The sequence below is a fragment of the Rutidosis leptorrhynchoides genome, chromosome 1 (genome assembly GCF_046630445.1).
Source record: "Rutidosis leptorrhynchoides isolate AG116_Rl617_1_P2 chromosome 1, CSIRO_AGI_Rlap_v1, whole genome shotgun sequence".
In the NCBI taxonomy this organism is placed as follows: Eukaryota; Viridiplantae; Streptophyta; class Magnoliopsida; order Asterales; family Asteraceae; genus Rutidosis; species Rutidosis leptorrhynchoides.
This window is the reverse complement of record NC_092333.1, coordinates 108,956,788-108,974,952: the sequence shown is the minus strand read 5'-3', so window position 1 is coordinate 108,974,952 and position 18,165 is coordinate 108,956,788. Positions and strand designations below refer to the sequence as shown.

Here is an 18,165-nt window from a genome sequence, read left to right as displayed (position 1 = left end):
AAATCATACCACATTGTATAACTTCTTAACGCCATACTAAACATGTAAACGGATAAGAATTTCTTTGGTCATGCTTTACAACAAATAGGGGAGCATTTTTGTTCTCTCATATGTGCATAAACTAACGAGTAACGAGTTATCCCGTGACAGTTTCTGGACCATTCTAAAATATGTTGCTAGTGAGGTTTTGAATCTGAGACCGCTTGTGAGAATATCATGGCCCTAAACCACTCGGGCTATAGTTTATCGATAGGCAAAACCGCACAATGTCTATGAGCCCATATGGGCTTGGATTTTTCACAAACTATTTGAAAACTCAAACTTTAAAGTAGAAAGCTATTGTTTAAGAAGATTTCACAAGAAAAATACTAATCCATATTCCATAATATCTTACTACTAGAAAATTACAATAGAATCCTACCAATATTTAGTGAGCATAACAATACAAAAACATAAAGATGCAACTAAGTAATAAACTTATACAATGAAACAACTTATGAACATTGGCACATACATGGGACAAATTGCAGAAAGACCATAAAGAACATGTCTTAGGTGGGCGTTTTAACTTAACCACTTGTAAATAGATGCAACCGAACATCTGCAACCAACTTCCAGTTTCAAGCTCTCGTATAAACTTGCATCATTAAGCATATACAACGCACAATGTTAAAAGTTTTCAATAGACGATTTACTGTTCCAAACATTTGGGGCAAGTCTTGTCTTTTGCAAAAAATGTGTTGATTGTGTATCACATTTACCATGCATGAAGAATCAACTAAAATCATAATTGAACTACAAAATTTATTTTTTACAACCAATTGGTGACATAATGTACCTTAGTGCCGCGTACCTTAGTGCCGCACCTCGTGCAGCCATAACAAGATTACCAATGATGCTTTTTGCTATTTTGTCAGCCAGTAAATCAGAATGAGAAACGTGCAAACGGATGCAACTAAAGAAAGAATTATGGTGTCCATTGATTTCTTTTTGTTTATCGCAGAGATAATGCTATTCACCTGGAATACCACCATAAAAAGATTCGAGAAATTAGTCGAGAGATTTGATAATTATCATAAGATTTATTACTTACTAACATTTTACTTACAGTTGGGAGGCGACTGCTGACGTTGCTAAGCTTAGAATTGACACCTCTAAAAGTTGACCGTTGAAACACTAGTGAGCCGAGTGTCTCTTGGGCTTGAGATATTACACCATCCATCTGTATCGTCAAATAACAAAATTAGTTATTCGTATAACTAACTCTATCAAGTTAAAATGTTTGCATAATCTAAGAACGGTTGGATTTTGGATGTGTTCAGTTGTTTAATACAAGATCCAGCCAACCAAATAAATTCAAGACCATCTGGAAACTCGCCACTGCGGGCCCCATCAATATTATACACAACTAAACTCGTTCAGTTAAGGCAATAACTACAGAAAAGAATCGGAAACCTCTATACTCTATGGTGTATAATCTTGTCCTATACTTGCAGTAGTATAAACATCAATTGCTAAAACATAAACCTGAATTCAGAGCCGCAATTTTAACAATAAAAGTTACAGGATATATATGGTGATGATCGAACGAACCTGGCCTGTATTTCTCATGAGAGTTGCACGCTCCTTAAGAAGAGACTGCTCTTGGGACCCACCGCCTTCTTCTATGTCTAATCTTGCTCTGTCAAACTCCCTGAAATCTTCAAGCAGTGACGCATGCTCTCTCTTGGCTCTTAGGCTTGAACGAAGTCGATTGAATTCCTACAATTAATCAACTTAATAAGCAATTGTTTTCAAATAGTTATGAATCATACACATATTTATGACTTTTAAGAGTTAGAAAAGTCAGTTGTCGGCTTAATGAACATAACATAAAGATGAAAGTCTAATTAATGACATCGCTAGATAAATACAACGACCCTTTTGAGAATAACAATAATGAGTATAATCAATTCAGATCTTAATTAATCCGAGTTTCCAGATGAACAAAACTACGATATCAATCTTTTAAGCCTTCATTCTTTTCCAGTTCACTACTAAGTACTATCTAGCAAGTTTCGATGATCAGGAAGCAATTGACATGATCAACAGAAAAATTTTATGATGTGATTTCTCGACACAGGCACAAGTGCATACGCGTGCACGTGCAGGCATACACCCAAAAAAAAAAAAGTTCTTTAATCTTATACTACCTAAATACACAAGATGATTGAGTTTTTGCCCTGCAAACTTATTCATTCATGCATTTTCTGTCCCTAAATAAAGTACTTCAATGAAACATGGTACATACAAAACGATGTAATACAAAGGAAGAGAAGAACCTGAGTAAGATCGTGATGAATCTCGTGATGTCGAGTCAATGTATGCGAGAATATTTCCGATCCGCCAGATGACACCCACGCTTGCATTTGAGAAATTACTTGATGAAGTTGTTTAAGTAGCAGTTCGATATTGGACCCGAGATTACTCTCGTTATTACCATCATCAACTTTGTTCGAAACCATTTTTCGATACAAATGCATTTGATCATCCAACTCTGCTTCATAATTCCTTGCCTATCAATCACAACAAACTTATGTTCTACTCCAGATTACTCAAATTCACAACTTTCTCAAGTACAACTCATATGCATTATAATACAAACTAATACACAAACACAGACATATACATACACATATACATATACATATACATATACATTACATACACACATTATTATAATTATATGTAATCTATAATTGTCAATATATCATACAATATAACAATTTCGAATTTAATACAGCTAGTCCAATTACAGATCTGCTCCTGCTCATCATATATAAAACCCTAATTTATATAATCATTCAGATAAAATAACCGAACAAATCTAATATTGATACGTAGCTCCAATCAAACATATTAGAATATATAATCATTACACAAATTGAATAATTGGTACTCATAAACGTTAATAGGTGAATTAAAAATGTAATTTAATTAGGATTAAAGACCTGTTTTCGCAATGAATCCCAAGAGGTAGGCGTATCCATGGAGAATGAAAGAAAGAAAAAGGGAGGAAACTGTGTTCCTCCCGATTGATTAATTCGATGTGATTCCTGTTTTTTTTGTTTTTTTAAATCGAAAGAGGGATTGATAGATGGTACAGAAATTGAAGAGAATTATGAGAGACCAAATATGCTTCAATACCAAGGTAACTATCTCAATTTTGCTAATTTAGCAAAATTATTGATGATTATGATTACGTATTATTCATGACTATGATGATTATAAAACGGGAAAATTCGAAGAAATTGTAAGGATTGTTATGTAAATCAATATATAATGCATGGATTAAATAAGTATATTGTTAAAAGTATAAGGATTAAATAGGTAAATACTTATTGAAGAAGAGGAAAAAACAAATACACAGTGCTTTTATAAAGAAATGACAAAATCACTAAAATGGTCTATGTGGTTTGTACCAAAAAGCTGATTTAGTCCCTATGATTTTTTTTTGATGGATTTCGTCCTCGTAGTTTGCAAGTGTTGCTGACTTCGTCCCTTTGACTGACGGCCGTCTAAATTAGTCATTAAAACAGGGTCATGTGCAATGCATGTGAGGGTACTATAGTCTTTTTATCTTTTATTATTATTATTTATTATTATTACTACCCTCTTCATTCTTTTTTCACATTAATATGTGATGTGGCATTCCATTTACCACACAAATTAAAAATTAACCTCCTTCACATTCATTTTTTATTATTACTGCTACTGCATTCTCTTCCACAATCAAACCCACCTAACAACTATTGAAGTAACTTCCACTCTTTTAATTAACTTCCATCAACTATATCGTTATGATCATCTATTAACTTTCATTCAGATTTAACTTTCATTCTCTCCCATAAACACAAACACACCCACATAATTCGGATCTGAAACTTACCGAAAATTGATTTGATAAACGGATCTGAAAATCGCTTGTGTTTCTTAAGAGAAAACATATATGGAATCAACCCGAATCAACGATCAGGTTTGAGTTTCGCTGTTGTGGTGGTTGCAGATGGTTTGCGTTCAGATCTGAAAAAGGATCTGTTGTGGATTTGGCCGGAATTTTCGTCGAAGAAGACGACCGGAGTTGGGGATTTGACCGGAATTTTCGTCACAAACGCACCTGCAATAAAGTCACAAACGGCCGGAATATTCGTCGAAGAAAACGACCGGAGCAGTAAAGTCACAAACGCACCGTCGTCATCCGAGATCTCCGGACCTGCAACACTCCATTTTCATTCCGATGAAATAGCAACGCTCACTCCATTTCCATTTTCTTCATCTGGGTTTTGTTGCTTTGGGTCTACTTTGTGTACTTTATTTATTATTTTTTATAATCATTTGATGTAAGGATAAAAGTTTTTGATTTCCACAAGTGATGTTGACGAAAATTAGAAACAAATGATGTGATAGAATCGCCTAAAGTTAAGGTACGTTAGATGTTTTGGTGAGAAAGAGTGCAAGTGAATTAATTTGACTTTTAGTTTTTCATCCCATTCATCATATGTTCTATTCCGACATCGATGCTATTTATTTTATCCTTTTTTTAATCTAAAGATTTATTTGTGTAATTTTAGGGTTTGGATTTGAATTCAGTGTTTTTAATTTGTATTTGGTTGGTGTTTTTAATTTGTATTTTATTTTTAGGATTTAGATTTAGATTTGAAATTGATTTTAAAAGTTAGGGTTTATGATTTGGGATGAATAAAGAAGAAAATGAGATGGAGAAGAAGGTGAACAAAGGAGAAAGTTAAAATGACAATTTTACTCTCACATGCATTCATTTAACGGCGAAATTAGACGTCCGTCAGTCAAAGGGACGAAATCAGCAACATTCGCAAACTACGAGGACGAAATCCATCAAAAAAAAGCATAGGGACTAAATCAACTTTTTGGTACAAACCACAGGGACCATTTCAGCGATTTTATCTTTATAAAGATTAAAAGTATACTGATTATATTAAAAATATACGGATTATCTGATTCTAATTATTTAAAACGCATAATCAATTTCAAAACGCTAATTCAAACATCCTCTTACTTGATGAGATTCTTACCATTGACCTGTAATATCTGTAAACTTTTTATTGTATGTATTGTTTAAGTTGTTATATGATATTTCCATGTATATAACATTAATATTTCCTTGTAATGAACATAACCTAACATTATACATTATTCCGAGTCATTTTTCTATTCAACCTACGTTCATATATTTATTTGTGATCCAGGGTACAAATGGGAATAAGCCACATCTTCATAGATCAACTATTGTTGAGTTTCATGAGGTTGGGATGTTGTGTCGGCTATTGTTACCAATCTTTGGGTTCGCTGTATAAGTTCAAGAGTTTTAATTGGACTCAAACTGGCATTCATGGTAGCGAAAAAGTTGAGTCCCTATGCAGTCAACTGAAAATTGGTTGCGGAGTTTAAATGTGCATCACCCAGAATTTAAGTTTTTTAAAAATCATGACTTTTTTGCGAGGAAAATAGCGGTACTACGACCATAGGTATGACTAACCAGTTTTTTTGTTTATTTTGGTATAAGAACACGAGGAAATGAGCTAGTGAAGAGTCCGTGTTGGGGTTTTTGGATAGTGAATGTGAAGGCTTTTTTTGGAACGTTAGAGCCCAGCTTGTTGATATGATGTAATGTAGTTACTATACAAACTATATTTGCTGTTAGCATGTGTAAACTAATGTTTTGATTTTCTAAAAGTTAGAAATTAAGTTATCAGGAATGGTAATCAGGTGAATGGTTTTTTTTTTTTTTTTTTTTTTTTTTTTTTGCAAAAAAACGATAAACTTTATATAACTAAACATGAATCCATTAAAAAGGAAAAAATCCCTAAAAACATACAAACAACGAACTATCGAGCTAAACAAAATGATCAACCTAATGAAAACGACTATACAATACGATGACATAAACCTAAGAGTGATGATATGTACACAACCTTTTTTGTTATGTACACAACCAATATGCTTTAGAGTGTTGTACTGTACAACACTGTAAAACATGTTGGTTGTGTACCTAACAAAAAAAGGTTGTGTACATATCACTTCCCTAAACCTAAACCACCACAAATAAACATAACAGACAAAATCGAAGGAAGAGGATAACCAATCTACTTAATTAATGAGTAGGAGATTAGAAACCATCTAAAGCGATACAACAAACATCAAAAAGAACCACTGAACTTGGAATCGAATATCCTTGATAAATTCATCGAATTGTTTCCCCCGGCCCTCTGAACCAATTTTCTCTTTTCTTGCTTTTTAGCTTTAACCGGTGCTCTAGGTGGATCACTTGAAATGATGAGAATAACCTTCACTTGTACGCCCTCCATATTATTCTATCATCTCATCTAACGCCGCAAGCGTCTACTCAGACATAGTGTAAATAAGTGTAAAATAGCTAAGGGTAGTAAGAGTGATTTTTTCTGACCCAAAAGCATGGCTGTCTACTCCACCATGAAATTTAACATTCAACAAATCAAGCAATTGTCAGTTTAAACACCTAGTAATCATGCAGAAGCATTGTTTCCATATAAGAGCTCATAGAGTATGATCCATGAATTCCAGTAATCGTAGTATCCTTAAATTGATATGAGGAGGGTCCATATGTAGAAATCGATGTTATATTGTCTAACAAATAATCCTCCATCTCCAAGATTCCTACACCGTTGTAGCTAATTGCCATCATCTTTACACAATCATAAGTTGAGTTTATTGTGAATAGCTTTTTAAATGATTTTGTAACACCACACTCCATCATCCATACATCATAATCATATTCAGAAATGTTGTAATCGTGTGTAATCAACACAATAGACTCCCTGTACTTACACAAGTCCATATATTTGTAACGTGCAAAACTATTCGGAAGATGTATCACTCCAAACTCTTCATTAGTCACATCAAAAGAAATAACTACCCAAATTGCATCGTCCATATTATAAGCACACCAATAAATAAACCTGTCTACATATTCATCTCGCAGGGGGTTATTCACGGTACTCCGGACCGAAGAGTTAAATTCAGTTGACCCTTAAATCCCCCATCAATGATGTCAAGCATGGACCGAACCTGACCAGATTACTCTATGCTTGATCATATTTCGCTTTTATTTGTTTGATGATTACGATTACGTATTATTTATGACTATGATGATGATTATAAAACGGGAAAATTCGAACAAACTGTAAGGATTGTTATGTAAATCCGTATATAATGCATGGATTAAGTATATTGTTAAAAGTATAAGGATTAAATGGATAAATACTTATTAAGAAGGGGAAAAAACAAATACACACTGCTTTTATTCAACCGTAAATTTTATATTTTATATTCAGTAAACGAAACAATTTAATGACATGTTTTAGGTATTAAGTGAATGTAAATGCTAAAGTCATTTATTTTAATAACCCGTTTGACTAAGAAACTTGTCGTTGTTTTTTACAAATATATAGAGACATATATTTTCGCATACATATGTAACGTAATTAGTTTCGTAAAAAGAATCCATATTTGAATATTAATCGGAGTATTATAATAATTATAATTATAATTATAATTATAATTATAATTATAATTATAATTATAATTATAATTATAATTATAATTATTATATTGAAAGTAAATAATAATTTGAGAGATTTTATAATTTAAGATAGATTAGTATTTTCTTTTATAAAAGATTTCATATTATTTTTTTAATTAAATAGATATAAAATTATGACATCATTATTATGAAAATTGAAGAGTAATTAGCTTAATGATGATATCATCATTTTAGAGCTTTATATGACTATATAGATTAGACTACTTTAATCCATGACATAGGTCATATAATCACATTGTGTCATATCAGTGTCAACTCAACAACTTCTTCCTTTCATTTAACACATCAAACTCACTAGTATCCATTAATACTATGGTTTGCAATTGTGCTCGGTCCCCTAAAGACGTTCAGCAATTTGATGGCTCAAATAAGTGAATAACTTGGTTTTGCCAAAAGGTAGTTTATGTGGTTTAATTTGCAATGGCTCTTGTGATGGTCTTAAGAATGTAGACTGTGATGTTGATATTAACAATATGTTGGTGCCAGATTCGGTTACCATTCTTGAGGACGAAGCCGATGATATTGGCCAGAGTAATAGGGGCGTTGTGGTGTCTTCTTTGGATTCGGGACATTTTAACAATCTACATGACGTTTTAGGTTTATGTCATAGTATAGTCTCTTTTTTTTTTTTTTTTTTGAAAGGCAAAATAATTTTATTAATATATAAATATATGTACATTATACATCCCCGAAAAGTAACAAACATCCAACGATTATAACTACTAGACAAATGGAATTAAAAACCGACTATAAGTAAAACCCCCAGGAGAGGGGACTCAACGAATCGAGTAGGGACACGAAGTAGTACACAGTGCTGATCGAGCAGCGACAAAGCATAAACTCCAAGGCCCGTTTAACCCCTGAAGATCTTGCCTTATAGAAGGTTAGCCACGAGAAGCATAGGGGATGCTGTGGGGTATTAGCCAATGCCCACTCTTGATGTAACAACGCAATACGAGCTCGGGTTAATGAGCCATTGTGACCATTGAATTTGAGCTTTCTTTATTCGACCCGAAATCCATTTAAAGGATGAAAGTTGGATATCCGCTAGAATTGAAGGTATGTCCCAGATTTGGTTTTGAAAGATTTTTAGGTTGCGATATCTCCAAATAGAATAACCGCAGACCCACTTGGTGGCTTCCCATATTTTTGAACCTATCGATGCGAGACTGGAGCTGCAGCTACTTGAAAATAAATCCGCGACGTTTAGTTCTGCCGGGGGAGAAAAATTCCACCATTTGTAAAAATCCAACCATATAGCTTTAACCTGGGGGCATGTGGCAAGAATATGTTCGGTTGTCTCGGACGAGTCTTGGCAGATATTGCAAAGAACCGAACCGAGGTCTAAACCACGTTTGTCAAGTTCGAGTTTAACTGGAAGTCGATGAAGTTTTGCTCGCCAAACGAAAAGTTCAACTTTTAATGGGACAGATCTGTTGCGTTTTGTAGGTGGTTTTACAGTTGAAGGTTGGAGACGAAGCATGTCTAAGTTTGCCGAAACTTGTTTGGTGAAAGAGTTATCCGAATCTGTTAGGGTGCAAAGCCACGAGTCTTCGGTAACGTTATTAGTATTCTGAGGTGGAGTAAAGTTCTCGATCAAACTTGATAGCTCCTCCATATCGCTAGCGCTTCTGCCCCTTGGAGAATGGAGCCAACTGCCATTGAATGAAAAGGATGACCCAGCTAAGTCCACCCGATCGAAGACGGTGCAACTTTTATCAGTATCAAGTGCAAATAATCGGGGGTATTTTTCTTTCAGAATGAAGCTCCCAAGCCAACGGTCGTGCCAAAAAGCTGTGCGTTTTCCATCTTTTAGAAACCTGCAAAAAATATGCGAAAAATCCCATCCAGCTTTCTCGAAATCCTTAGTGATATTGATGATGTTAAACCAAGTGGCACCGAGTTTCTTAAACCTGCAAAAGTCGTTAGTGACAAGCCCACCGTCCCTACCGTAAATACTAGAAATCACTTTAGTCCAAAGTGAGCAAGGTTCCGATTTGAACCGCCACCACCATTTTCCTAGCAAGGCTAGGTTTTTGGCGGAAAGCGATCCAATGTCTAAACCTCCCGAGTCGTAAGGTAGTAAAGTGTCATCCCATTTAACCCAACATATTTTCTTACCCGACCCGGACCCGCCCCAGAAAAAATTACAACGAAGCGATTCAAGTTGTTTTAAGATAGAGGACGGGGCTTTGAAGAGTGAAAAGTAATAAAGTGGAAGACTAGAGAGAACGAATTTTACCAATGTGAGCCGACCTCCGAAAGATAAAGTTTTTGATTTCCACTCCGCGAGTCGCTTTTTGAATTTGTCCACCACCGGAAGCCAATGAGTGGGTTTGTTCATCTTAACTCCTATGGGTAAACCTAAGTAGGTAAAAGGAAAATCACCCGCTTTACATCCGATTCTTAGAGCTATACTTTCCAAGTCCCCATTCGAAACACCAACACCGAATAGATTGCTTTTATGGAAGTTAACTTTTAGACCCGAGAGATCTTCAAAGCACTTGAGAATTTTCATGGTGTTCAATATGTTGTGACGGGACCACTCACCAAAAAAGATGGTATCGTCGGCGTATTGTAAGTGCGAAATTATGACTTTTTCTTTACCGACTTCTATCCCTTTGAAATGCCCCGACAACATGGCACGCTTTACAAGGAGGTTTAAACCTTCCGCCGCAATTATGAATAAAAAGGGGGAGAGTGGGTCACCTTGCCTAACACCTCGTTCCGGGGTGAATTCACGGGTTGGGGATCCGTTAACGAGAATGGATATTGAGGCGGAGCTAAGGCATGCGAAGATCCATTTTTTCCATCTATTACCGAACCCGATATTCTCCATGGTTTCCATCAAGAAGTCCCATTTTAGGCAATCAAAAGCCTTTTCGAAATCTACCTTGAAAATGAAACCTTTTCTTTTTTGTCGTTTGAGTTCATCGATAGTTTCGTTTGCGATGAGAACCCCATCGAGAATAAATCTTCCTTTCAAGAATCCACTTTGTTCGGAACCTACGAGTTTATGGATAACCTTTTCGAGTCTCTTTGAAAGAACTTTTGCCACAATTTTATAGTAAGACCCGATAAGGCTAATGGGGCGAAAGTCACTGGGGGTTAGCGGGTTATGTTTTTTGGGGATGAGTGTGGTAAAGGAAGCATTACACCCCTTGGAGAATTCCATATTTGACCAAAACCAGTTGAAAGCGTTAACTACATCATTCTTCACTAACCACCAATATTTTTTGTAGAATTTCAAATTGAAACCGTCCGGACCGGGTGCTTTAGAGCTACTACAACAACGAATTGCCTCCCAAATCTCGGATTCACTAAAGGGGTTTTCGAGCATCTCATTATCATTGTCGTTTAAGATCTTTGATTGAAGGTTGAAAGAGCATGAAGAATCATTATTAGCTTTGAAGATGTTCGAGTAATGGTTGAAGATTTCATCTTTAATTGCGTTTGGTTCCTCCGACCAACAACCATTAATTGAAATGCCGAAAATATTATTTTTCGTGTTTCTCCTTTTGACGTAATTGTGGAAGAACTTTGAGTTTTCGTCTCCCTCAAGGGACCATTTGATGCGGGCTTTTTGTTTAAGCATTTTACATTTGATTTTCTCTTTTTCAATCCATGCTTTACGTTCGTTCAACCACGTATCCCTCTCGGTTTGAGATAAAATTCTGATCTGAGCATTCTTTTCCCACTCGCTAACCGAATCTGCTAGTTCTTGGATCTCGATATCGAGTTTACCAAAGTTTGTTTTGCTCCAATCGTTGAGTGCTTTTTTCACGTTTTTTAGCTTATTTCGAAGTATGCAATCACCACGGTTACCACCGACATGTAAATTCCATGCATTTGAAATGACTTCCACCGAACCCTTATCATCGAGCCAAGCGTTGAATACTCTAATTGGCTTTGGGCCAAAGTCGATGATTCGGTCTCGGAGAATTATTGGGCAATGGTCGGAGGTGAATCTATCCAAGGTGTTTGCGAAAAGAGTTGGCCAGATATTATGAAACTTGCTGGAGACAAGGAAACGATCTAACTTACTGAATTTTAAACCGTCTCCGCTGATTCTCGTGAACTTTTGGCCGCCAAGAGGTATTTCAATTAAACAGCACTTATTGATGAAATCGTTGAACATATCCGACCAGGGTTTGTTGAAGTCGCAATTTAATCTTTCGTCTAAACCTCTAACCTCGTTAAAATCCCCGCAAAGTAACCAAGGCATGTCTTTAAAGTTGAGAAGATTTTCTAAACTTTCCCACATTAGTTTCTTCTTGGCGGTGTTATGTGGTCCGTAGACATTGACAAAAGCTATTTCTTCATCGATACCTTTCCAATGTCCTTTGATAGTTAAAAAGAATTCGCCTTCGATCGCTTGATTGACATTAAAAACATCAGTGTTCCAGACTAACAACATCCCACCCGAGAAACCTACTGCATGTTTTTGTATGTACTTGAAGTTTTCAGAACCCCAAAAATTCTCTATTACTTTGTCTTCGATCTCACCACACTTGGTTTCCTGGAGTGCTAGCACCTGTGGTTTTTCTTGTCTACAGAGTTTTTGAATCCAATCCTTTCGATCATCCTGTCCAATACCACGAATGTTAAGAGATAAGATATTCATTATGAAAACAATGACTTACCGAGGGTTGGAGGTAGATCAACAATGTTGATCCGCTTTCCAACGAATGCCGATCTCTTTTCCGAGCTCTTTATGGTTGAGGCTGCCGATGGATCCCGAAGAGTTACCTTTCCTGGAACGAGAGAGACCATTGGAAGAAGCTTCATTGATGTGTTTCGATGATGTGTTTTTATCTTTCAATTTCTTTCGATTGTTGGTAGGGAGTTTCTTGATAGAGTTGAAAGCATCTGAGAGCTTTTGGAGATCAAGGTCAATAATTGGTGATTGGTTTGATGCAGCGTTGGTTGCCAAAACAGTGTCAGTGTTTAAGTTATGCTCGGGGTTGGGATTAGGGATTGTTGGGTTAACTGAGTTTGGATCGGGGATAGGTTCGGCAGTTGAAATGGGATTGTGAATATCATTACTGGGATTAGCTGCGGGTTGATCCGGGATATTAATAATGGGTTGGGTAGACTTTGGTGTAATAATGGGCTCAGGAATTGGGCTAGAGGGTTGATGAGGTGAATTGGGTTTAGGGGGAGTAATGGGCCTGGAGGTATTGATTGGGCTCGTCACCGTGTTAAAAATAGTTGAAGGGTCAGGGGTATTTTGGTTACCGTTATTCTCGACATTAATGAAGGTATCGGGAACATGAGGGGATTTATTGCTCTGTGAAAAAATCTTGTTAGTTTCGAGGCGTTTTGATTCGGAAGACAAACCGTTTGTTCCACCTTTATTGTGCTTTGTTTCGACCGGTGCCGGAGTATGACTGTTGCAATCAGAAAAAGAACCATGACCTTCAATGTTGACGTTATCGGAATCTGGATTTAGGGGCGGAAAGGAATCGTTCACCGATTTTATCCCATCATCGTTACTAGACGTGTAACCATCACTTTCACTAGAGTTGGAAGTATCATCCGACGTGTATGAATCAGAATCCGAGACAATTTCCACAATGTCGTTAGTATCTTCGATAACATGGACATAGACGAGTTGAGTGCCTACCAAAAGTCTGACATACCCACTAACAATCATTGGATCCCAAATTTTGATGAGGACTTTACCTTTAACAAGATTCTTAGCTTCTAAAAGGTTGCAGTTTTGTGTGTCGAGGGGTTCTCCCCACCATAAAGCAATTGATTTGAAAGTGTTTTCATTCCAGCATATCGTTGGGACGCCTGTGATCGTGACCCAGGTGAGTCGACCCGGGGGGCTATCCTGGATATTCCAAGGTTTAAGGGAATCCAACCAATCACGAATGGGATGATTTTCATTCTCCAAAATATTGGTAACCACTGCCTTGTTGTTTAAGATTAGTAACACAGAGACTCCACCTAAATACTTAATGTTACAGTCGTGTAAACCCGCTGCAATGCAGACTTCTTCAATGCATTCAAGTGTTTCAATCTTCTTGACCACACCACCGATGGCGTTTTCAAGATATTTGACGTTGGTTTCGCAATCCTTTGCTTGAGTTACTCTTTTTGTTTTTGATTTTATTTCCTGCCCTTGTTGATGGATAGTTGGGTTGTCGATAATTACTTCTTTGAAGAGCCTCGCATCCACGTAAGAGTTGTTCATGAAGATCTTTTTGAAGGGTCTAGGTTTAGTCGGCAGTGGGTTTTGAGTTTGCTGCTTTGAGTTTCTCTCTTTGGCAATAAAAACTTTGAAGTGATTTCCATCGATAATAATGGTGTTTAGTTTTCTTGCCATGAATTCTTTGTCATTGACATCTTCGAATCGAACAAACCCAAATCGTTGGCCACTTTTAAGCTTTTTGAAGGGAACAAAAACTTCCTTAACGATACCGAATGGTCTGAAGATATTCCAAAGTCCAGCGATGTTTAGGTGTTCTGGAAAATTGTGAAACATAAAAGAGGTGAGGTTCGATGGTAGGTTTGAGTTGTGTTGATGTGATTTTGGGGTATTAATCTTAATCGGCGATTGATAGGTTTGATGGCCAGATCCATATTTTTTGATCAGATCCTTCGCCTGGGAGATGGAGGTATTAGGTATGATGTTGGGATCGTGCAAGAAGGGATGGTTAGAGTTGCTCTTGTGTTTTGAGATGGATGTAGATCGTCTTTTTCGGGTGACCTCGACCCATACACCTTCTTCAGCTGCAGTAGTTGTTGGAGGGTTATTGTGATTGTTGACGGCGGGTATTGGTGGCGGTGGTGGGAGATGGCTGTCGTTGTTGGAGGTGAAGGGTGGAGGTGGCGGTTTGTGGTGGTGACCGTCGGTGTTCTTTGGTGGCGGTGGGGGATTGGGGGTGAAAGGGGAGGTTGTTGGAGGGTTATTGTGATTGTTGACGGCGGGTATAGGTGGCGGTGGTGGGAGATGGCTGTCGTTGTTGGAGGTGAAGGGTGGAGGTGGCGGTTTGTGGTGGTGACCGTCGGTGTTCTGACCCTTGACCTTTAGATTGATGTGAGCGGATTGATCCATAGGCTTCTTCTCATCTTCTTGAGCTAACCCACTTTCACCTCCGGTAGCCGACATTGTTGATCGAGAAAAAGTCTAGGGTTTATGCACAGCTCTTTAGTTTGGTTGATCATTTTATTTAGCTCGGTAGTTCGTTGTTTGTATGTTTTTAAGGTGATTCTTCTCGATGAATTCCTATTTAGTTATATAAAGGTTATCGTTTTTTCTCAAGAAAAAAAAAAGAAAAAAAAAAGAAAAAAAAAACTACTCACCTGATGACCATTTCTAATAACTTAATTTTAACTTTTAGAAAATCAAAACATTAGTTTACAAATGCTAACAATATTGTTTTTACAGTAACTACATTATTTCAACAATCTTATGTCGTTCCAAAAAAAGCCTTCATATTCACTATCCAAAAGCCCCAACATGGACTCTTCACCTGCTCATTTCCTTGCGTCCTTGTACCGAAATAAACAAAAAACTGGTTAGTCATACCTAGGGTCGTAGTACCGCCTGTTATCCTTGCCAAAAAGTCATGATTATAATAAAAAACATAAAATCTGGGTGATGCACATTTAAACTCCGCAACCAATTTTCAGTTGACTGTATCAAGGACAACTTTTTCGCTACCATGAATGCCACTTTGAGTCCAGTTAGAACTGTTGAACTTGTATACAGCGCGCCCAAAGATGGGTAACAATAGCCGAGACGACATCCCAACCTCATGAATCTCAACAATAGTTGATCCATGAAGTGATGAAGATGTGGCTTATCCCCATTCGTACCCTGGATCACAAATAAATATACAACGTACGCTGAATAGAAAAACGACTCAGAATAATGTATAATGTTATGTTCTGTTATTTACAAGGAAATATTAATGTTATTTACAAGGAAATATCATGTAACAACTTAAACAATACATACAATAAAAAGTTTACAGATATTAAAGGTCAATGGTATGGCGTTATCGGAGAATCTCATCAAGTAAAGTAAGTGGTTGTGAGTAGGGATGTCAATGACCACCCGATCTAATGGATATGCATCCGATCCACCCGATACATAATGAGTATGAATGATATAAATGGATATGGATACGGATATGGATGAACCTAAATGAATACGGATATAGATATGGATGAAAAACTTTCATCCATGGATATATCCATATACACCCGAAATACATTTATAAATACATAAATATAGATATATGCAAACACATTTACTATTATAGATGCATTTACAATTACACATATATATTTCTTGAAATTATATAACGAATTATCCATGAAATATTACAATATAACACATATATATATAATCAAATATACATAAAAATTACAAATTTAATTTGTAATAGTCTATGTTTAATAGTAAGTTTAATAAATTGAGTTATATCTTCGACAAATATATAACATTTTTTGAATATCCAATGGATATCTATTAACCCGCTTAATCCATTGGATCTGGATATGGATGGATGAACTGAAATTAAACGGATATAGATATGGATGTGGATGAACAAAAACTAAATGGATATGGATATGGATACGGCCTCACCCGATCCATATCCGATCCATTGACATCCCTAGTTGTGAGTTCAAGTTTAAGAGAGAATACTTTATAAATTATAAATATTTTTGTAGAATTGCTGTTGAGTACGTGGATTTTTTTAAATGGTAGTTTTTGGAAAGGTTTTACAAAACTAGGAATTTTGATTTTTTTTTTTTTTTTTTTTTTTACAAAACTAGTAAAATCGGAGTTTGAAACTCCGGTTTGCCAATTGTCATCCCAAACCGACGTTTAAAAGTTCGGTTTGTGTCCATGTCAGCTCAAACCGGAGTTTGAAACTCCGGTTTGCCTAGGTGTCATTTTTTTCATTTTTTTTGAATCTTGTATGATAATTTTAATCATAAATATATAAATATATACTGATAACATTAAGTTTGAATTTTAAATTGTCTTGAAAATATGTAAGCATCGATTTGTGTAACATACATCATTGTCTTGAAACATGCACCAAGTACTCCTCTTCGTTAATTTATTACTTCATAAAATTTCATTTCATCGTCTCTGACCTCCATCATCTTACAAATTACGCAAATCAAGTTCATTCATATCCATCAAGCCCATTCATGTCCACCATATTTCAATATGTCTATTTTATACATTTTATTTGGCTTTCAAAGATCACCCTCTCAAAAGCATAAGATCTATAAAAAAAAAATGTCACCTAAGGAAACCAGAGTTTCAAAATCCGGTTTGGGGTGACATGGACACAAACTGAACTTTCAAACGCCGATTTGGAATGACAAATGGTAAACCAGAGTTTTAAACTCCGGTTTTACTAGTTTTGTAATATATATATATATATATATATATATATATATATATATATATATATATATATATTAATTTCTAGTTTTGTAAACACCTTTTCAAAAACTACAATTTAAAAAAAAAAAAAACTCTAAGTACGTGTGTTACAAAAAAAAATATATATATATATATACTCCATAAGACCATTTTTAACGGCTCCGTGGTTGGAGCTTCTTTGGAGCTCCCTTTCCAAAAGTCACTGATGTTAAATGTCGTTGGATATCATTTTGAACCGCGCAGCTACTTGCTTTTCTTGTTTGTATTATACTGATTAAATGTTATGCATTATATTATATTAATTACTGCAATTAATTTTGGTGGGTCCATTTTATGATAAAGGTGTATGTGATGCAAGGTTGTAAAATACGTTATTCAGGGATTAATCGGTCAGGACATTTGAAGGATTAATCGGCAATTCGGATATTAATCGGGGATTAATCGGATGTTGACCAATTTTGACTTTTATAAATAAATATAATAAATATAAATATATTAAAAATAACAGTTTCAAAAATGAATATTTTATTAAAAAAAAAAAAATTCGGCCGAATTACTCTGTTTAATCCCGAATAATCCTGTTTAATCGTGTTTGACCGAATTAATCGGCGTTGACCGTTTTTTATAGCGAATTACATTAAACTTAACGGAAGTGTTAAATTTCCGTTTAATCACCGATTAATCGCCGTTTAATCCCGTTTTTTGCAACACTGCTTGTAGCAGTTGTATGTGAGATGTCACATTATATTCAACACAGAAAAATTCATTGATATATGATATATGTTACATTAACAAGGATACTATTGACCCACTATGATAATTTGTAATTCCCATCTATGACCCCAAGCTAATACATCATATATTAGAGGAATATAAAGATACTCATAACATTACATAAAAGGAACATCTCATTATCCATACCAACTTAATAAAAACTCAAATCATCCCAAAATGATACTCCTTAGTGTAAAAAAGTGTAAAATAGCTAAGAGTAGTAAGAGTGAATTTTCATGACCCAAAAGCATGGCTGCCTACTCCACCTTGCAATTTAACATTCAACAAATCTAGAAATTGTCAGTTTAAACAC

At 35.7% G+C, this 18,165-nt stretch overlaps 1 protein-coding gene across 4 annotated transcripts; it reads right to left on the bottom strand.

Annotated features, from left to right (window-relative positions):
* Positions 1-352: 352 nt before the first annotated feature.
* LOC139863944 (Golgi SNAP receptor complex member 1-1-like) lies at positions 353-3,203 on the bottom strand. Of its 4 annotated transcripts, none has more exons than XR_011764454.1 (6): positions 2,991-3,203; positions 2,322-2,555; positions 1,594-1,761; positions 1,109-1,222; positions 839-1,019; positions 353-637 (listed from the first exon to the last, which is right to left on the bottom strand). XR_011764454.1 is itself a non-coding variant. In XM_071852547.1 (5 exons), exons 1-5 carry the CDS (start codon positions 3,027-3,029, stop codon positions 906-908), a joined length of 669 nt encoding a protein of 222 aa, XP_071708648.1. In that variant the 5' UTR covers positions 3,030-3,203; the 3' UTR covers positions 353-905. The 4 variants fall into 4 exon arrangements, 1 of the variants encoding a protein (XP_071708648.1); XR_011764452.1 differs by having other exon boundaries at positions 353-723; positions 854-1,019; XR_011764453.1 differs by having other exon boundaries at positions 854-1,019.
* Positions 3,204-18,165: the final 14,962 nt, after the last annotated feature.